The following is a 22,739-nucleotide window of genomic DNA, read 5'->3' as shown; positions in this document are numbered from 1 at the left end:
TCTCTTACCATCAGCTCGGCTTCTGATGGGTCTGAGGCAAGCAGATCATTTCTTTGTGGAACACAATTGCCTCCTTGTAGATGTGATTAGGCATCATTCTAAGACTCTTTGAACACTGATACCTGTCAACTAATACATCTTATGAAAAGCTTCAATTTAGACATAAATTTTTCTACAGCAAGAAATCTATAAATTTATAATTAGAATCTCTTGCTGTTCAATATTTGTACATAATACAGAGTACGAGAGGATTATGAAATATTGAAAGCCAAATTCATTATTCATAGCCCACAACATACAGTAAATATTCTTTGAAATACAACAACAACTTTGAGGAATCTATATCCCATTATTTCTGAATGCCTTGCACACGGGAGCTATGGACACCATAACCCACACCCTCATTTTTGCCAGATTAGGATTCTGGTCAGGGTTGACACTTGCTGTTTTTAATTTTCATTTTATCATAAGCAGTTTAAGACTGTTGCCAGTGGTAATTTGCAATTTTTATCAAGACCTCTTCATTATAGCTTCTGACAGGACAGATGCTGTAATTAATCATGCAAGACAACTGGGGATAGTGGTCACACTGTTCTCAAAGAGGAGCCACTACAGAGCAAGAAAAGGGGGGGAAGAAATGAACACTGAAATAATTATTTTCACCGTCCTTTTTAATAGCAATAACAACACAATGCCGGCTAGTTCTAGCCCCAAACAGAAGACAATTGCTTCTTCCTCTGTACTTACCTTGCCACTTGCATCTTAACAAAAGGATCATTAAAAAAATATTTCTGATTTTTTAAAGAGGTCCTGGGCTTGGGCCATACAATCCAAATTCTTAGCAACAAACATCCTATTGCCAAATGAACACAGAGGATGATGCTTTGGCCCAAGTAAAAGCTGGTGTGTATGTGGCGTCTTTTCCCATCATATACGTATTCAAGGAACCCAAAGTGAAATTTGACATATCATTTTATTTGAAAAGTGAACATTTTCCTGGTTGTTGCATCAAAATACAGTCCACGGTTTTTACTGAAATGTGTTTATTCTATAGCAAGATAAAAGCATTTTTGTTTTAGTTAAGCAAAATACAAACAACTTAATTGCTGCTATCATAACTCATAAAAAAGTATAAAACAGCATAAAAACACAATAAGCAACGTAGCAATGAATGGTTTATGTCACCAGTGTTTACGTTAAAGCCTCGTTTATGAAAACTTTACAACACATGATATGAAAACTTACAACTTTGAAAGAAAATATTTACATTGATTATTCAGATGTGGTGCGTCTTTTAAATATTCTACCGGTATCACATCATAATAAAAACTCTTGCATTTTTTTTAAATCTTAACTTTTTGTAATAACTGTTTTCATTTAAGTGCATTTCCCTTTTTAAAAATACAGTGTTTTTATTTTTCGAAACTTGTCACTCAAAACACAGAATATAATATTCACATTCTTTTCTTCTAATTGGAATGAGTATGATGGGCTAACAGTGGCCATAGATATCGTTACAACATATACTGTGGTTTGATTTGGAGAAGTCATGGGTTAAAAAAAGTGGAAATGAGTCAGTAATGGAATCTAATCACTTGCATTTTTTTTTTCTTTTCTGGAGAGATTTAGGAAAAAAAAATAAGAGCTTTGGCAAAAGTCTGTGATTTACATTATTTTTTTTTCATGACAAAAAAATGCCATCAACTATTCACGTCATACAAATGTTTGTATGAAACTGGATCTCCGTATTTCAGGTAATTACGACTGTGCTTTTTATTTTTAGGGCTCCGGAAGTTCGAATAGCCTCGAAGTGTGGTTTATTCACTTCTGGGGAAATAAGGCCATTTTCTATGACTCAGAGAGGCCAGGTTACAGTCCTCAGTATGTCCCAGGATTCATTAAACGGTTTGATTCACATATTGTAGGTATATAGCCTGAATAAATAAAAAAAAGGCATCACATAAAAGAGCACAGCTTCTCTTGTTTAGGAACAAAGTGATTTATAGTCAGCTAGGAGATGGTACTCAGCTACACTGTGTTCTTATTGCCTATCTAATAGACACTTGAGAGGACCATGTGATCTGTTACACATTTCGGCATCGCCAACAGCAACTTACAGGCTGCGGCGGACGGCGGGCGAGCCCTCCTCCACCGCCTCCTCCGGGCGCCCGCCTCTGAACGCACCTGCACCTGCCCGCCGCGGGCCGTCTTCAGAAAATACTGACCTGTGACAGTACTTGAGTCTGTGTCTGGGCCTGTATTTGCGACTGGTGCTGCTGGGAGGCCGGCTGGGGGCTCCCGATGGCGGGGAGGGGCGATGTCATCTGGGAGGTGGCGGGGGAGTGCTGCCGGGGCGAAGGCTGGGATGGGTGCTGCAGGTGCTGCAGCTGCTGCAGCTGGATATGCTGCTGCAGCTGCTGCTGCAGCTGCTGCTGCTGGCTGATCTGCTGCTGGAGATGCTGCTGCTGCTGCAGGTGCTGCTGCATGTGGTGCTGGAAATGCTGTTGTTGCATCTGCTGCTGGATCTGCTGATGCATCTGGTGCTGCTGCAGTTGCTGCTGCTGCATCTGCTGCATCTGCTGCTGCTGCTGTTGCTGTTGCTGCTGCTGCTGCAGCTGCTGCAGCTGATGCTGTTGGGTTTGCACGGAAGGGCTTACTTGGGTGGAGGACGTTGAGCCCACCAGGGTCGTTCCCATGGAGCTTATCAGCGGGGCCCCAATGTTCGATGGCATGTTGGCTGCGATGGTGACCGATGTGACAATCTGGTTCATGGGGAGTCTCATGGTTAGGGGTTTGGGGGCGATCGACCGAGGGAGTGATTGTTGGAGAGTCTGAGGGGAGGCTGACACGGTTCCATGTTGCGACAGCGGAGGGTTGAGGAGGAGCGAGGATGTCAGATTGGTGGACGCCAGGGTCTGCTGGACAGAGCGGATGGTCTGGGCTTCTGCGGATTCAGCAGCAGCCTGCATCGTGGAGGAGAAAATCCCCAAATATTAAGATACCCAAGGACTGGCTGTTATTTAAATGTTTTTAAGTATCGTAAATGGATTTTAAAAAGTGACTGCCATCACTCCTTCTTCCCTGTACTAGAGTCTCTTGTCATGTGACTTTTTAGCTTCCCCTCCCCCAGAGGTAGCATCAAATTCCTTACTCCTGGGATCTGGGCTGGCCCTGAGCTCTTGCAGTCGCTTTGGGAATCTGCGGTCACCCTGTGCGAGATAAGGGGCACGTGGCCCAGTCACCACTCAAAAGCCAGACAGCTAACTGCCACATATGTGAACAAGCCCAGGCCCGGCCAACCTCCATGCAGACCAACGAGCAGGACTAGTGGATCTTGCCAGGCCTAAATCGAGGAACTAGCCAGTTCCCTGGCCCCTTCTGAGGTAAATGCTGTTCTGTTTAAGTCACCGGGCTTTGGGGCTGGTTGTTACACAGCATGATGTAGCAAAGGTAACTGATACACTTGTTCAAGAACAACATGTCTTCAGCAGTTAAGTCTGAGCTAACTCTCATCACTAAGAATCATACTGAAAGACAAGAGAGTAGCAACTGCCTGAGTTCAAATCCCACTCTACCACTTAACAACTCTGTGACTCTGGACAAGTTAATACACCCATCTGTTCCTCAGTTTCCTTACCCATAAAATGGGGTTTTATGGCTTTTGCCTTATACAGAGGTTGTGAGAATTAAACTAACTCATGTTTGTTAAGAATTTAGAATAGTGCCTGGCCCACAGAAGCATTTAGTAAATGTTAGCAATTTTCATGAATTAACAATTACTGTGACCAGAAAACCACTACTCAAAAACATCAAGGCTCTGTACTTACATGGCTGTGTATGACAAGTGCTCACCTGAATATAAGAACAATGTAACTGAATTCCTCAGAGATACTAAATGAGAGTATTTTACAACCTAAGAAAAGTTTTAGTTTATCCAATATTTTCAAAGATCTCCAGATTTCAACACTTGGCTGATGAATAAGCTGTCATAAGATAAACAAGTGATCTGATTTGAGGCTTAACATAGAGAGAAATGACCTATTAATTCTGTGCTAAAAATAATTATTTATTTTTAAGTAATTATAATTATCTCCACAAAAATAAAAACTTTTACTCATACAACAATGATTGCCATGATTGCTCTATTTTTTTCTCTTATTCTTCATAAAATTGGGTGCTTTGGGAGGGGGTTAGTGGGAGCACCTTGGAGACATCCAGCTGAGGTCCACTCTCTTCAAGGATACTATTTATTTCCAGATTTTTATTACTCACATTTAAAAAATCTACCATTAGAAGGAAACTGAAGGGTGATCTTGTATTGAAAATCACTTCATGTAGGAGAAGCCATTGTTGATGGCTTCTGTTTGAACACACTATCTCTGGGAAGCACCATCTATCAGTGGACAGCTATGGTTTTGTGCAGAGGTTTGGTGGGATTGCATTCCTACTGGAGGGGTACATTTTAAGTCTAAGGTAGGAAGAAACCTGCAAAAACTCACTGATCGCCTTTAAAAAAAATTAAATCACCCATCAGGTAAAATACACAGGGTCATCCGAACAAACATGAAAATAATTCTTATATACTCTAATGTTAAAAATTACCCAGGTAGTCTTAAGGATGAAACTACTATGGAAGTCCACATTTAGGCCCCTGGGCAATCACCCCAGTGTGCCCTTAAGATGCCACCCTAGAAGCAAATAGAAATGAGCAGATGAGTGGAAAGAGGCCCTGCTTGCCTGCTCCATTTACTCCCTTATGTTTTAATATTAAGCTCTTACTAATTTTTGTTGGTTGTTTGGGAAGATTAAAAGTAATAGCAGAGACACATCTTAAGAGAAGGGGCCTAGGCTCTGAATGTAGGGGCATAAGTTAAGTGCAAATATAATGCAACCCTATTTATGATTCTAATGAAGGCTGAAATTTTGCTGCCTATGACCTCACTGCTTGGACAAGACCTTACCTCTTGGACGAGACCTCACCTCCTGGATGAGACCTCACTTAATGGATGAGATCTTCTATCTGGGACACAGAGTTCAAACTTAGGCTTCCCACATGATGGCCCTTCACTTGAGGACCATGATCATATGCCCTCGAATCCTTGTCTCCCTGATTTGTTTAATTATTTGAATATGGTCTGATTTTCAGTCCTCACCATCATGGAGGCAACCCTCCAGATGGGCTTTCTGTTGGTTACCATCTCTCTTTAAATCATGGGCTCCAGAATGAAATCAATTCTTCAGATGTGGTCTAATCATCACACTGTACAATTAGATTCTACTTCCTGTGAGATCACCACATTAGAAGCTATTTTACACTTTTGGCTCAGACTGAAATTACTTTGCGCTTATGCTTCAAGGACTATTTTAGTTACCTGCCAGGGCTCTGAATATCAATTAAGGATGCTCTCAAACTACACTAACTTAATGAAAACAAAACAAAACAAAACAAAAAAACCAAAAGCCCCCCAACAAACATCCTTTTCAATTTAAAACTCTTTAAAATTCTATCCTATTGGTTTTCGGGAACTGCTGAATTCCATTTGGTGATACTTTTGAATCCCGATTCTGGTACCCAGTGTATAACTTTTAAAGGTATCCCTTCTATATCAGTCATAGGCTCAATTAGCCCAATCGTGGTTGCTCTTTCCCGAGTGCCTTTTGAGATACTGGCTCTTGGCTGAAATCCATGTGTGGTCAATATTTCATACTCTAATGTACCAATATCACCTATTCCCTACTTCTGGGTAAATGAATGAATAAATGATCCACTTAGGAAGTACATGCACACTGTTCCTCTATTTGTGACACCCTATCTAATCAGCCAACTATATACCTCCATTCTTAACATCTATAGCCCACACATCTGGCCATTTGCTGCCAATATGCAAATCTGAGGCCAGAACTAGTACATCTTATAATGTGTGTCTTCCAGCATCTCCGAAAAAGGTTTTGCTATTGACCTGATGAATGTTTCTGTTTCTAACGAAGGGGAAGGTGTCCTCACTGCTGACAGAAAAAAAAAAAAAAAAAAAAAAAAAAAAGGACCTCTCCTGATCTGACTTGAGCAGCTGCCAGGGGTAGATCTTAATATAAAGAAAGAGCTCAGGTGAAGAGAGAAAAAAAGGAATTAAACTCTGTTTAAATGGCTTTGCCAGCAACACGGATGATGCCCTGTAGCCCAATGTGGTACTTGAGGCAATAAGCATGACAATGGAATGGGATCCCCAGTTGCCAGAGGAAATACATCAAGAACAAAAACATTAGTTCAAATTATTCTCCCCAAAGCCTCTCTAAATTCTAGGAAGGCTAAAGACAAAGTTAATTAAATGTTAAAATATAACCTAATAGCTCATGCTCCTTTTGGATCAAGGTAATAATAATCTAGGCTGACATTTGCTTTGGGATACTGGTGCATTTTATAATACATCAGGGTCCATTTTATACTCTATGTATAATACATATACACGTCTTTTTTTTTAAGTACTTGAAGCATAATTTTATTTTAAATAATCATGAGGTTTATTTATTTATATGATGTGGAACAGTTTGGTCAAAATGCAACATCCCCTATTACAGTAATACAATAAATTGGAGAATTTATGATAGGATGTCCCAAATAGGACCAAACAACCCCCGTTGAAAGAGAGGACATTCTCACAGATCTCAATCCTGGACAAAGAGTAAAAATAAGAGGCTACTGAAGATTCGTCTTTCATATTGGTGTTTGTTAAATAGTTTCATCACACAGAAAGAGACAGCAGTGAATCTTCTGGAAACATTTGAGACTCAGCAGCTTAAACTAACTCCTATTTTTTTGTGTGTGCCATCACTGTGGTCACCTCTAACGGAAACAAGTTAGGTTTATGAGTTGTTCAAGATCCCTTTTTGGGTCAACTCCAAAGGGAGCTGCCTTTATGTTTTCAATGCTTGGTGTGTTGTGGGGGATGGGGGGTGCTTGTTTTCAACATGGTGACTCAGAGACTGGCTTTCCCTGCACAGGTTTACCTTCGAAACGAGGCTGGCCCGGTATGCAGCCAAGGCCTTCAGGTATTCCTTTTTGGCAGCTTCTGTTTTCCTTTTATAAACCTATAAAAAAGACCACAATTAGCACCACCTCTAGCATACAAATTCTCAGCCACAAAATGACGGCTGCACAAATGAGGTCACAACATAACTCACCTAAATCACTGGTCTCTGTGGCTTTGAGTTTTAAATGTGAACACACACACACACACTCACACACAGAAATATTAAAACCCTGCTATCTCCACTGGGAGCACAATTTTGATGTTTACGATTATAAATGAAAAGAGATTTCCGGTTGTAGCACAGATGCCTTGAGAGAAACAGCTGAGGGCCTCATGCTCAGGCAGCAGATAAGGTAGCAAGAAGAGTCAAATTGGCTACAAATGGTTCAAATTACAGAAAATCACGAGTTTCTCCATCAGTGTCTTCTTTCCCTTATCCATATTTCTCACTGGCACTGAATCAGAGGATTAAAAAACCAACAACAGGTACGGTGTGTTAAAACACAAGAGAAAAAGATGAAACCACCTTGGTTTTCTTTTGAAGAAAAAAAAAGCCAGAAATAGTTAAAAGATAAGAAATTTCCATTAGTGAGGTCAATGAGTTACATAAACAAATCCCAATATGTTAAATGTGATGTGCGCTTCCTTTTCTTAATGGTGTCTGATGGCTGTGTGTTAGACCAAAGCGCAACCATCTTTCTCTCCAGAGTTAAAAGATGTAGCAGTTTGCCAGTCCCTGAGGATTACATTTCTGGGGCAGAAAATCACTGTGCCACATACAACAATAAGCTCACAGCAAATGGGCAAGTTCTATAGCTGCATCATCCCAAGCTAGTAGGAATGAGGTCATGATTTGTAAAGAAAAATCAAGAGTTTTCTTCCACGTTTCATTCCTGAGATGGTTATTCTATTTTATTACTAAGATAGGTAATATATGTCCTGACTGAGGACATACAACGTCCACTCCTACAAATGGTCATTGGGAGTTTCATGCAAGGAGCAAGGAACCCCTTCTTCCTCTTCATTTGTGAGGAGGACAAAGGGGAGGCCCAGGAGACGTGGCACCTAAGGAAGTTATCTCCCACCAGCTTGGCTAGTCTCCCCATACCTCTCATATGGTCGAGCTTTCAAATGAACTTGGAATAAAATTTCAAATGCCCAGTCACAATAATGAGACTCGTGGAGGTGGGGGGGCGGGGGGGGGCGGGGTGTGTAGGTCTTCAAAGTTTGGAAACCCACCAGGACAGCACAAGGTCCGGACAGATGATCAAAGAAAAGGCAAGGGGTGGGGGATGGACCTAATCCCTTTGTAGTGCCCTTTCTGAATAAAGAGGGCAAATTCCTCATTATTTAAAATGAAAAGATGATCATCAAAAGTTCATGTGTGCAGGATGCTGCCCAAATTTCCCCATTTCTCCTCTGAATGGGTTCTGAACACGTACTCTTAAGATGGGGGGGTAGAGAAATCTATATAGCTGAGAGGGGCTTGGATTTATACAACTGTGTTTCTAAATTCCATAGCTTAGAAAGGTCCTGATGAGAAACAGTCAGATTAAGTGAAAGTTCACTCAGAAAAAGTATGAGGGGAGCCTGGGTGGCTCAGTCGGTGAAGCATCTACTTTCGGCTCAGGGCACAATCCTAGAGTCCTGGGATGGAGCCCTGAGCCTGCTTCTCTCAACCCCTCTGCCCATCTTATTCCCCCCCCCCCCACATTCTCTCTCAAATAAATAAAATCTTAAAAAAAAGGTGTATGAAATACTCTGGAAACCTTTTCATATACAGACGTGTGCTGGATCTTCTTCACCTCACCTGCTTTTGCTCTTCCCCAAGGCTATCCCACATAGATGCGACGATTTTTGAGACCTCTCCAAAGGTTGCATTGGGGTTTTGCCCTTTAATTGCAGCCTGTGTGTCCCTGAAAAACAGGGCATATGCAGACACTGGCTTCTGGGGCTCGTTGGGGTCTTTCTTTTTCTTTTTCTTTGGAGTCTTGGGCTTCTTGCCAGAATCTGGAGCAGCTCTTTTCTCTCCAATGGCCTGCAAAGCAGGAAGAAAATTCACTGCCTAGAATGTACATCTGCAGTGAAGGTGGCAAGACCTACCCAGGTCCGCCACTGTTCTTTTAAGGTTTTAGTCAGCAGATTCATCAACAGACCAATCCCTGGCACAAGCAGGGGAGGGGTGAGTTTTCTTAGAGTTAACTGGACAGCAGAGATTAGCATTTAGAACATTGATTAATGAGACCCAGAAGTATCTTCAATATATTCACAACATATGCTCTAAATAGCAATTATGAGTAATGAGAAACAGAACACTCTGTACCAGGCAATGAAGTGTGTGCATATGTGTATATATATATATATGCATTAATGTGTACATATACAATATTTTATATTTTCAGAAGTTTTAGAAGTAAATCTGAGTAATCTGGGATGTGAGCATATTCAGATATTTTAAATGAGGAACCTTGCCATAGTCACATGCCATATATATATATACATGATCAGTTTGAATCAATTTTTCGAAGCTTCATTTTTTTTTTTTATTTTACCAGAATGCTACCTTGCTCATGGGTCTCCAGAATGGAGACTCCAATGGAAATTAGCTACAATCCTTAAGTTTGTACAATAAAAGAAAGGTCATCTTTATTTCTTTAAGTAATGATAACTTTCAAAAGAACAGGATAACAAGAAATATAAAAAATGCAAAACTCTTTTAGCTGGAGATAAAGAAGAAACTAATATTCTTTATTAAAATTAAAAACCTGAGGATCCCTGGGTGGCTCAGCGGTTTAGCGCCTGCCTTTGGCCCAGGGCGCGATCCTGGAGTCCCGGGATCGAGTCCCGGGATCGAGTTCCACGTCGGGCTCCCGGCATGGAGCCTGCTTCTCCCTCTGCCTGTGTCTCTACCTCTCTCTCTCTCTATGTCTATCATGAATAAATAAATAAAATCTTAAAAATAAATAAAAAAAATTAAAAACTTGTACAAGAGCAATCATTGATACTTAAAATCACCAAAACTAAAAAGAAGACTGCTAAGAAAATAGTCATATGGAAAGTAACTCTGTCCAGAAGCACACTGCCGTAGGGACAGTAAATACCTCACATATATTTACCTTAACTCTCTGAGCTCAAAGCCACGGGAATGACACGGGTATAGCTCCCCACATTTATCTACCACTGAGCTCCAGATTCACCTGCTACTCCCATCATCTAATTTCCATGATCATATAATATACTTATTAGAGAAGTAGGAAAAAAGATGGATCAGCCTTGTGGTATCCTCGTTGATTACAATATGACTGTACTGAAGTTAACTTCCATCGAGAGTGCTGAAATGTTTGACAAAATCGGTTTTAAAAGCCAGCCCATGAGGAAGATCATGGGACTCCACAGAGGGACTCCAGTTACTAACAGATAGGTTTTTAATGGCCTTGAGTCTCGAATCCTAAATTCAAACTTTCCAAGAGCATCATTACTTTCTGAATGAGAGTCATTTGGAACATAATCCAATTACTAAAATTCTTAGAAAACTGAGAAGTAACTGGTCTCTGAGAGCTCTGGACCCTCAGAGTGTTGGGGAACCCTGAGTCCACCTCTCGGTGGGCTGATCACATGCTCCACCTGCGTGATAACAACATATGTAATTCATACAAGTAGTTCTCACACTTCACAGGGTGGTGAGCCACATCTCAGCTCTTCTCCAAAATGCCATCTTTCATTAGCTCACGCGAAGAATTCAGTAACTTTCAATGGACTTTTTTCCCCTAAATTCTCAGCATAAGCAAGACTTGTTTAATTCTACCTAAAGAATCTGAACTTGTAAGGGACTCAGATGTTTTTCAATTAGAGCTTCAATGGGGGCCACCGTTTCCTTCAGTGAAAAAAGACTGCTTTAGCCCCACGAAAAAAAATCCAGAGACACAGATTTTTCTAATTGAGTCAAACAACTAATATTGTTTTCCTGGAAGACAAGCTGGCACTGTTTTCACCAACAATGCCCTGACCGATGGCAAGGTGAAAGTCATTTCCAGGGCAGCCTTTTCAAAAGAAGAAGAGCTCGGTCTCACGCTCCCTGTAAAACAGCATTCCAGGGGTGACAACCTTTGATAGCTTCCTTGGACAACCATGACTTTCCCTAATCATCATTACCTTTTAAGAATAAACCCGAAATGAAGAATCTCCCAGTTTAAACAAAAGCTCAGAATTAATTTTCTAAATAAACCTATATGTAACTGACCGAAGAGTGTCGGGAAAGGTGGAGAGAGTTTTCTCCCGAAGAGACACCATCAACGATCATTTTAATCTTTCTTTCTCAGCTCAGTTGCTTCAAAGATAACAAACTGGACTCTTTGCCTTTACGCAAAACCTAGACCTCTGCTTAAAATGGAGGAAGCAATAAATAAATAAATAAATAAATAAATAAATAAATAAATAAAATAAAATAAAATAAAATAAAATAAAATAAAATGGAGGAAGCAAGGAGTCCCAGATAAGTTTCTCCTTAGCCAGGACAATTTCAGCGTGGGACAAAAGGGAGTAGAAGATGAGTGGGAATGGTAAGTGAAATGGAAGGAATCCGTTTGAATTGTGTTATGGCCGGTTGTAACTCAGCTGGGCCTTATTCATTCACATCTCTTGAGTTTCTTTATAATTATTGTTTCTCACTTCACCTTAACAGAAATCCCTGTGAGTGTGAGCAGTGACTGTTAGTGCATTTACCCAATCTGTGTCCAGTAGGATGCTAAAACATCAATGAAGTGCTAGCATTTCCAGTGAGGTGCTAACATGTCCAGTGGGGTACTAAGATGTCTGGTGGCGTGCTAACCATGTTGGGACAGATCAAACCCTCCATCTTCAAATCCTTGCAGTATATTCTAACCTCCCCTCCCCTCCTCCTCCTCACTCTCAGCCTTCTCTACTTCCTCTTCTTCCATTTGCTACCTAAAAATAAATGATGCTCAGGGCTCTGGCCCTGACTTGCTCCTTACACACTCTGAGAAATGCTGATTTCTTCCATGTCTTCACATCTCTGTGCTGATGATCCTCAGATCTGCAGTACCACCTCCACTGAACTGAGTTCTAGACTCAAATGTGGGTGTTTTGAATTCAACCCATACTATGCCAAACTCTCATCTTCTTCATCGGAGAAAAAGTTAACACTCCTCTTTCTGCACTGATTCTCTCATGTACTTAATGTCCAGGCTGGCTCTCATACTAAAATTCCACTTATCCTTCATTCCTTCAAATCCCAGTAGATTACCAAAACTGCATGGTTCTCCCTCTTACAAGTCTCAACTAATCTGGTACTTCCTGTCCATTCACTCCTGTGCTAAAAGGAAACACTTCATAACAAGTGTTGATCCGTTTCCTGTCCTCCTGTCCCTCCCTTTGCAATGCATTCCCTCTAGAGCCAAAGCCATCTTTCTAAAGCATTAAGTTGCTTATGCTACTTCTCTATCCAAATAATTAATCAGCTCTCAACTACCTGCAGGAGAAAGGCTACCACATTTCAGCTACTGCTTTCTTCAATTCCTATTTCTTTCCTCCTCATATCAAACTGTTCATGATACTCATAAATTGACATGTACTTCCATTGCTCCCTCGACCAGAATGCTGGCCTCTCTCTTCTGCCTCACAAACTTTTATGTATCCTCTTAGACCTAATTCAAATATCACCTTCTCAATAAAGTCTTCCTCAAATCACTTCCCCAAGCAGAATCGATTACAATCGTAGCACACCAGATACATCAATTATACCTCTAATCACATCTGGAGCTAGTATTAAACATTGCTTTTCATCCCCAGTGGAGAAACCCACAGCTAGTAATTCTCTTTAAATCTTTATATCCCCAGAACCAGGTAAAAGGCCCAGCACAGAGTAGGTGTACAAAATATTACAAGTAAGGAATGCATAATTGTATACCAAGGATAAGTAACTTTAATGAAACAGAATACCTTTCTAAGCATTCAGAAAAGTCCTCCCAGCAACTAAGTTTTTACAAACCATGTATGTCACCTCCGCGACAAAAGCAGAGATGTGGAATGATGAGAACTTACTAAGTGATACACATCATAGAAGGTGCAAGGCTGTCAATATGACGGTGACTCGGCCAACTAACTGGATGAAACTTATCCACACGAACATTAACTTAGAAGCAGAGCACTTCAGAATTCCTGGGGGATCTAGTGTAAACTCTCCCTTCCACAGAACAGGAAAATCATGCCTACAAGAGTTAAGTGACATGTTCAAAGCCTTACAACCAGTAGAAGAAGCCAGATCTCCCAATGTCCAGTGGAATATACCTTTCAACAGAAAATGAGTAAGTAAAAGAGTGAAGAAAAAAATTAAACCATCATGAATTTAAATGATAGCCAAATCCACAAAGACAAAGAAGATAATACCATGAGTGAAATTCAAAGACACAGCATGGGGTGATTCCAAATTCTCCAGTAGGTGATATAACTAAGGCAGTCAACTTACTCTGTTGGATTCATCAGCATCCTCTTCATTGATGGAGCTGGAAGGGGAAGGGGTTGCCGATTTGCTCGCTGGTGGTGAAGGAGATGTGTGTGGCATACTGGCACCTCCCAAATTCAACCCCAACTGGGCACTGAGCTGAGACTGATTGATGGTGGTGAGCTGAGTGGGAGGCATGATTCCAGAGCGAGCAGCATCAGTCATATGGACGATGGACCTCATGATCAAGGAGTGATCCTGACGATACTGGGGCACTTGTGTGTGGCTCTGGTCCTGAAAAGGCAACAGACAACAAGGGTGGGGTGAGGAATTCTTAGTTTTCCCAAATATCAACAAGCTGAAAATGTTAGCATTAGTTCCTTAGAAAGGTCTCCAGGATGATGGTCCTATTCATGAACCCTAAGGACTTGTGCCCCAAAACTGAAAGTCAAAAACACAAAACCCAAATTATCCAGCCTAGCTATTTTGCTCTGGAACTGTCCACAGATGACTTAAAAAAATAATAATAAAAGACTATTGGCAAAGAAAGAAAACTTCCAACTCTTCTTGCTTCTTCTTGAGGAAACGGACCAGGAAGAAATGGCTGAAGCAGAGGTTCAGTCCTTTCTGGCTCACTAGTGGGTCCTCATCCTTCTTACACACACATTCTGGTTCCATTCCCCTTTACCCAGCTCTGTGAGGGAAGGTGAATCCGTTCTTTATTTTATCCTTCGGGAAGTGCATCTGACCATGTAGAGAGGATGGGCTTAGGGAGGCGCAGAGCCAACATCTGTTTGCTTCAGGGCACCCTTTCTCTAAAACCCTCTGTGGTTAACCAGAGGGTCATTCCAATTCTGAATTACATTGTCAGTAGCATCTGGAAGTCATTCAATGTCTTTAGGATTGGATATCACTTTCTTCTTCTTAAACCTGCTTTGTTTTCTTTCGTTTAACCCACCATGATTTAATGGATTAATGGATTTTTAAAAATATGTATAAGGAGGAGGTAGTGATCATCAGAATGGGCTTCTCTGAAAGTTACTATAGTCCCTTTCAAAAGTGGCCTTCTGTTTTTGGCAGTCAAATAAAGGCTTTAGAGTTGTTGCCTTTCTTGTTTTAATTCGAAAGAATCAAAAAAATGAAGACACGCTTTTAAACAACTTACTTTAAGACTTGTCATTTAGTGTGAGTCTGTGATTTTTACTGAAACCAAATTCTCTTGACTCACAGCGACCCAGAATCTAATTTTATACACAAGCCTAAAAATTTTTAAGTGTTCTTCTTTTTGAGTCTTTCTGATAAGATATATTTTTGCTCTTTAAAGAAACAAATGAGTTGTAAATATCTAAAATGGAGCATTTGGTTTCTTAATATTAAATATATAAATGCTGCTAAATAAGAAGCCATAGCTATCAATAGGAAACTAGTTGAATAAATTATGACCTACTGTCCTACAAAGTATTATGTAGCATTTTAAAATAATGAATTAGATTTATGTGTATTGACTTAGAACAGAGTTTCCAATCTTGGCTCTATTGACATTTTGAACCAGATAATTCTCTGTTGTAGGGCTGTCCTTTGCATTGTAGGAGGTTTACAGCAACCCTGGCCTCTACCAGATGCCAGCAGCAACTTCCCACACCCCAGCAGTCATGACAATCAAAAATACCTTTCAGGCATTGTTCCTTGAGGGGCAAAAATTTTCCACCTGAGAACTAGTAACCTAGTGTGATAGTCAAGATACCATAATTGTAAAGTAATTACAGAGCATAGCCCCCTCTTTTAATTTTTAAAAGATTTTATTTATTTATTCATGAGAAATAGAGAGAGAGGGAGAGACACAGGCAGGGGGAGAAGCAGGCTCCATGCAGGGAGCCCAATGCGGGACTCGATCCCAGGTCTCCAGGATCAGGCCCTGGGTCTAAGGCAGACGCTAAACCGCTGAGCCACCCGGGCTGCCCTAACCCCCTCTTTTTCAAAAAAAGGACTATCTAAACTTTTAACAGTGGTTACATTATAAGGGGTAGAACTGGAAGGGCAAAGAGGAGAACATCTTAAATGTTTCCATTTATAAAAACACAAAATGAATAAAAACACACTTTAGTCAGGAAAAGTTAAGAAGACCAATGAGTAGTTAAAACCATGTATCTAATTGCTAGGGTTTCATCTTAAATATATAAACATCCCATTTCTTAATAATTTGAGTTATTAAATTGCTGTGGCATCCCTGAGGAAATGTGTCACATGTACCAGAACACTCCTACTGTTTCTTGTCTCACTGACAATAACCATTTCCTCTTCCAATGTTCCTAAAATATCACATTCTATTGGCAGGTGTCCCTCTGCAAACTTGTATCACAGAAGTGGGTTTTATGTTATCAGTTTGTCCTATTTTTTTTTTTTGATTAGCATTCTACCACTCATTTAGCCTTTTCTCCTCAAAACTTTGAGCTGTCTACTCTTCCACGTTCTTTTTAAGTTCCACCATTGTTTGCTTACATCACTTCCACCCTCCAACTGCTGGCAATTAAGCTATCTTCTTCTTTTTATTTTTTCTAAGTTGTGTTATTATTTCTTAAGTGGGCTCCATTCCCAACGTGGAGCTTGAACTCACGACCCTGAGTTTAAGAGTCATGTGCTCTACTGACTGAGCCAGCCAGGTGCCCCTTAAGCTATCTTTTTTTTTTTTTTTTTAAAGATTTTATTTATTTATTCATGAGAGACAGAGAGAGAGAGAGAGAGAGAGAGAGGCAGAGGGAGAAGCAGGCTCCATGCAAGGAGCCTGATGTGGAGGACTCGATCCCGGGTCTCCAGGATCACGCCCTGGGCTGAAGGCAGGTGCTACACCACCAAGCCACCTGGGCCGCCCCCCTTAAGCTATCTTATTTTTAATTCTACACTCCATCTAAGTTCTTCAGAATACATTTTAAAAGTCCTTTCAGACTTATTTAAATCTGGATGTTTTAAGTATTTAGAAGGAAACTCCAAAGTCCATTTGAATTAAGTATTTTAATTCTGACTGTAAAAGAATAAATTGACTGGCATGACCATGAAATAGGATGATCTGATTTACACAACTTTCTCATTAACACAGAAGTTGCTTTGCTCCAATACCTATGAAAATCAGCACATACAGATAGTTGTTTGACTTATCCCATCTACAGCATTCCAGATGGAGCTCATGGTCAAACAAAAGGCCAAAAAGTAAGTTTTCTTGGCTTCATCAGCTCTGTAAATTCTACCTGCAATGCCACAGAGCTAGTTTGATGGGAAAACTATGCTCTAGGGAGCCATGGCCCAACAGTAAAGGCAAGTGTTGACAGAGAGAGATGAATGGGGCCCCGGGCTCTCTACCACCATCACCCCCACCCCCCTTCAGTGAAAGCACTCTGTATTCATTTACTTTATAAATCAAGAGTGCTCATAACGCTTCACTTAAAAAAGAGAGAGAACTAATGGGGATTTTCTGAAGTGGGGACAGAGTGAAGACCATTCCTGAAGCATACTAGTGGTGGGGCCTAGGCCATCTCCAAACTTCGAGCCATCCACACATAGCCTTCACATCTGCAATCAAGCTGGCCCCATCTTTCTTATCTCCCATAGGACAATACACCAAAGATCTCGAAAGTATTTTCAAGTAACTCCTGAACCACATAACTGATGCATCAAAATGTGTTAGCATTTGCCATGGTCCACAGCTAGCCCATAAAAACTTCCTATGTGTGAGGATTACAGTAGAAGATTAATGGTAAAAGGGACTCTTTACAAATTCAAGTTCCTTTAGGGCTGCCAATTATTAACAACTCACTTTGGTGAAGTTGGTGATTCTTAACAGCTCTAATCATTTTCCATACAAAAGGTAACCTTTGAAAGACACTTACTTTGATCTTAGGATTCCCACTTAAAGAAAGATGTTAACTCAGTTTAAAAGTATTTACTGAGCACCTGCTATGTGCCAGGCCAGAGAAAGGAATATACCAATGCTCAAATCCTTAAAAACTAGAAAACTAGCACATGATTCTTTCAACATTACCCAAATTAAACCTAATTTAGAATGGACTAATAAATTTACTCTGACAAAGCGTAGGCAAGAATAATTCATATATACTTCTCAAAAATAGCTTGCAATTTCTCCTAGTAGTCACGACACCATAAGGAAATATAGAGTCATAGATAAAGCCCTAGGAAATTTAATGCATTTTTGAAAATCATTACCTCTCACTTATTAAATTCAGTCTTAAAAGAGTTACCAATGATCACTGAAAGACAAAGCAACTAGTGGGTTATGACAGACTGCCATGATTATATCCAACATAAGAGCTGAACACTGGTAGCTTTCACAATTATATTTTATACCTAGAGTTTACTTGTATCATTTCCTAAACTGTTCATCCTTTGGGAAAAACTCATGGTCCCTTTTTGGCCTCATTCTGTCCTCTGATGTTATTAGGTAAGAGTTTCCCAACCTCAGCAGGATTGACACTGTGGTCTGGATAATTCTCTGTTGAGAGAGGAGTATCTTGTGCATTGTTGACTGCTTAGCAGCATCTCTAGCTTCTGCCACACTAGATGCCAGGAACCTCCCCTCCCCAACCTGGTTGTGACAAGCAAAATGTCTCTAGACATTGGCGAATGTCCACTGGGGGTGGAGGGCAAAATCCCCCTCATTTGAGAATGACCTTATTAGACAAATATAATGGAAAACATCTTCTTAGGAAGATGGATTGTGGAGGATGTGGAGGAGCCAACAAGAAAAGGAAGGGAAGGAAATTGTGTTCCAGGCAGAGGGAACAGCATGTGCAAAGTCTGAGGTGGAAGAGAGCTTGGCATGCCTGAGAAATGGAAAGGATGTCGGTATAGATGAGAGGATAAATGAAATGGAGTGGATGGGAGAAGTGGGAATGAGCTGAATCGTGCAAGGTGGGGTAATCAGGGAAAGCTTCCTGAGGAGGTAACCCACTAGAGCTGAGGTATAAAAGGACAGTAAAAGCTATTAAGTTAGAAAAGAGGGAAGAGCATCCAAGGCAGAGAATATATGCAAAGGCCTGGCACACGAGTAAATAAAGGAAAGGGCAGTGTTACCAGGCCAGGAAAAGCAAGTCTGGTTAGGAAGATGGAGATGCAAGGAATGGCCATAAAATGACAAGTCTTGTAGTCTATCCTAGGAAGTCTGCATTCTATTCACAGTGTAGAAGGATGTCACAGTAGCTATAAAGGCTGGGTACCTATCTAGTGGGGTTATTTATTCCAATAGATCTTAACTGATCACACCTCATGGGCAACTCATCTAAATCAATGGCAGGACAATTGGATTATAATATAAACGATATAAATATAAATCCGTATCCTAACACTAACCTACGTTTTGAAGAGTACCCAAGTCTTTCTAAACGGGCAGGCCATGGACTTCACAAAATAACAGGATGCGCACTGCCTTGTCTTTGCCTATCAGTACAATTCAACAAAGCCTTAATGGTTTGTGTAGGTCTTGCTGTGAAGAGTGCTCACCTGAGGCCAGCTTCTCTCTCCACCTAATAAAAGAGCCCCTTTGTCTTTGTTTTAAAAAAGGAAACCGTGGAACGGATATTTCTGATAGCAGTCCTTCATTTTCTTCAATTGCCTGAAATGCAGTCTATCACTGAACATTAAGCATTTGAGTAAACTATTAAAATCTGAATAATTTGGGGATCCCTGGGTGGCGCAGCGGTTTGGCGCCTGCCTTTGGCCCAGGGCGCGATCCTGGAGACCCGGGATCGAATCCCACATCGGGCTCCCGGTGCATGGAGCCTGCTTCTCCCTCTGCCTGTGTCTCTGCCTCTCTCTCTCTCTCTGTGACTATCATAAATAAATAAAAATTAAAAAAAAATCTGAATAATTTTATGCTAAAAAGGAAACTTTGGATCACTAGCACAAATTAAAAAAAACAGGGGACACCTGGATCAACAGAATGCGAAATAAAGACCAAGAAAAGGAAACAACACTGTTGTAGTCTGTCTAAATATGGGGCCTGCCTAAGGCTCTGAGCCAGACCTCTGCTTTCTCTTATTTAAAAAGGATAAAAGAGGTGTGAAAGACTTATTAGCCCCAAACTGAGACTTTCTCCTAGACTTAATCAAGATTGAAAGAAATTGGCAAGGTGAAAAATGTCCTCACTGTGTAAATCACAATGGGGTATCACCTCGGCCATGCTTCATATAAAGATACGTGGGGATTCCGGGAGGGGGTGTCTGGTGGGAAATGGGCAGTTTGCTCTCACTTTCTTAGGCAAGAAATTTCAACCTCCTCTACATATTATAATCTGTTTTCACTCATTCTATCAGGCCTGGAGCAAGAGACCGGTCTTCTATGACATCTTCTCAGTACATGACTAGGACTGCCCTCCCTCCCACCCATGGCACTTATTATAATATCTTTGTGCTGCATGCTTAGTAGTACATACTGGCATTGTTGAGTACTGGGTCTTGGTTTCTTTTGCAAACGCGAGAGAGAGACTTTCCAATTGACATCTTATTTGAGATATGGCACATTATTATCGTATTTTACTTCTTCTTTCTTATGACAGTGGTACTTACTTCCATCTGGGCTGATTTTACCATAAAGGATTTTTTTTTTTTTCCATAAAGGATTTTTAAACATCTAATATGCACCTTCCGTGCACATTTACAAATAAATATTCTCCATAACGATCCAATGGTAGGTTTTCATAATAGAGGATAGCATCTAATTAAGAAGCAAATAATCCAAATATATTAGCAAGTGTGACTAAACACATTCGCACTGGGGTGTTTTTAATCAATATTTCTTGAGAAATGGAGCAATTAAACAATTATCAGTAATAAAAACTGCTTTGTATTAATAAAGATCAGAGAACTACAAGTATGAAATTCAGGTCGGTAATTTTATGCTCAATTATTTAATCTACGTCCTATAGCAACGTTAAAATTTTGTCTCCAAGTGAACAATAATCAACTGTCATGCACAGCTAGAGTATTCCTAACCGCACTAAACCCTGAAACAAACAGTTAGGACAAATGCATACCAATGATAATTATAGACCTACATACCACAAACTTTAACTTCATCAAAATATCTGCACTGAAATAGATAATTTTTACTTAATAGCTACTCTCAGGGTTATAATCAAACATACCTACACATGACTGTTTTGTGAAAAACAGTCTTCCCAAAAGTTAATTAATAGTTTCTTAGCAAATAAAATTTCCAAGAGTTTACCATAAAACACTTAATGGTATTTCCCTCATAAGACCTGTAACTCCTTCGTTTTACCAAGGAGTCAGCTCCATGCTTATTTTATTCAAGCCTCAATGAAAAGTGAAAAGACGAATTCCATTTTTTACAGCTGTTTATACTTCAAACCCCTTCTTTCTCATTTTTAGTTAGTAGTCAAGATATGTTCTTAATGGCAAATACACATTCTTTCATTTAGTCGTATGTTCAACAAATAAAATATTTATTGAGCGCCTAGTATATTCCATCCCAGGTGCTGTTCTAGGCGTGAGCCTGACAGCAGCCCCTGAGACAGGCCAGAGGAGGGGACAGGTTGTGTAAGGGCAAAGGAGGCCATTTCAAAGAGCAACAGGTGACATGAATAAAAGGAAATGGGGCAAGAACACAGATGTAATGCTCACCCCTCTAAAAAAAATGAGCCTCAAGCCAGTTTCATTTGACAATCCGAAGGACGTAATATGGTATCTCTACTGTCCCTGACACCCTAGGAAGTACTAATGGTATCACCGGATAGTAGGTAACTACAGATGATCTATGTCAAAAACAAGATACGGGGAAATCATAACTTTCTAACTCTACTTTTCCTTGAATGTTATAAATCAAGCAAGTGATCACATGTCACACTTCACACAAAGCTCATTGGGTTTAACAGAAGTCTAAAACATGCTCCCCTTTTAAAAGATGACCCTAACACCAACTCAACCTTAAACACAGCACTCCTATGTTCAGGATGAATAGGTATTTACAGATCAAGAAGAAAGAATACTTATTTAAGCTACACATGGTACAAGGAAAGCTCTTTGCTCTACAAGAAAAGGCAGCTCATAAGAATGTCTGTGGCCTGTGTGTTTTGGGTATGCAATTGTCCAGGTGTAGTAGCTGCTAAATTAAAAGTGACAGTGGACAATAAACATCTCTAAAGCAGTCATCAGCCTCTGAGTTTTTGTATGACATGGAAGAGACACTGGTATTCATGAAAGCAACTTTGTAAACAGTATATATAAACACTCTCTGCTTGTTAAGAACAACGTACGACACGTTATTGGTCTCAGCAAATATTTGGTAAAGGTTCATACCATTTCAATTTTATGATTTGGACTTGAAACATATGGGTCCCGTTCCACCCAAAGTGGGTGTTTTGCTTATGTAACTTGTGTCTTTTCTACTATTAACTCAGAATAAAAATATTTTTTTTTTTTACCATACTGTGACCAAAAATAAATCTAACTGAAGTAATCATTCAATTTGTATGAGACTGTTGGTACCTCCAATGGCTATGTGGCAATTGTCCTGTGGAATGTAGCTCTGCAGACTCTATTGACAATGGCAATGAACATGTTCATAACAATAATAAGGGCTTGTTTTAATAGAACGTTCCACGCATTAAACACATTAATGATCCATGAAATAACTGTTTTATCTGTAACACATTAAGCAACATTGCTAAAACAATGTATTAATTGAAAGTCTGCTATTTCTCTAAATGTAAGATTTTTTTAAGTATAAAAATGGCATGAAAGTTGTTTTGTGAAAACGAAAATAATTCAACTTTGAAAACAAAGCCATAACAAATGACTGTGAGAAAAACTTTGAAAATAAGCCCGGTAGTTTTCGATGTATTATTCTGCTATATTCCCATTTCTCTGGTTAAAAGTGATATCTGTCCAGAGTGTGACTTAAGAGTCTTATGAATATTTTAAAAGCTTTTAATTTTCTTCTCTGCATGCATGTCTTCTATAGGACTTTTATCTCTCCTTTTCTTTCTCTTTAACTGGTACAGAAACTTCCACACTCAAATATGCCTCCCTTACTTCCTGCCTTTTCAATTTCCTAACACCATGTTTGATATTACCAGAGCAACCAGAGTAGCATTCATTTTCTATAAATATGTGGTATCACAATTAAATCCAAAGCAATATCAAACAGAAAAATGTCAGTCCTCTAAACATGAAATATAATGTATGAAGAAAAAGTATGTGAATTATCAGTGTGTTTTATAAATT

At 40.0% G+C, this 22,739-nt stretch overlaps 1 protein-coding gene across 2 annotated transcripts in view; it reads right to left on the bottom strand.

Moving 5' to 3' along the window:
• Positions 1 to 954: 954 nt before the first annotated feature.
• Positions 955 to 22,739, bottom strand: part of TOX3 (TOX high mobility group box family member 3) — a 111,876-nt gene continuing 90,091 nt past the window's right edge. For both annotated transcript variants that reach the window (XM_041767358.1, XM_041767359.1), the window contains exons 4-7: positions 13,513 to 13,782; positions 8,839 to 9,066; positions 7,006 to 7,086; positions 955 to 2,963 (exon numbers count right to left, since the gene is read on the bottom strand). In XM_041767358.1, the coding sequence (XP_041623292.1) occupies positions 2,211 to 2,963; positions 7,006 to 7,086; positions 8,839 to 9,066; positions 13,513 to 13,782 (1,332 nt within the window). In that variant the 3' untranslated portion in view covers positions 955 to 2,210. The remainder of the gene's footprint in view (positions 2,964 to 7,005; positions 7,087 to 8,838; positions 9,067 to 13,512; positions 13,783 to 22,739) is intronic.

The sequence above is a fragment of the Vulpes lagopus genome, chromosome 8 (assembly GCF_018345385.1).
Source record: "Vulpes lagopus strain Blue_001 chromosome 8, ASM1834538v1, whole genome shotgun sequence".
NCBI classification, from domain to species: Eukaryota; Metazoa; Chordata; class Mammalia; order Carnivora; family Canidae; genus Vulpes; species Vulpes lagopus.
This window is presented reverse-complemented; position numbering and strand designations above follow the sequence as displayed.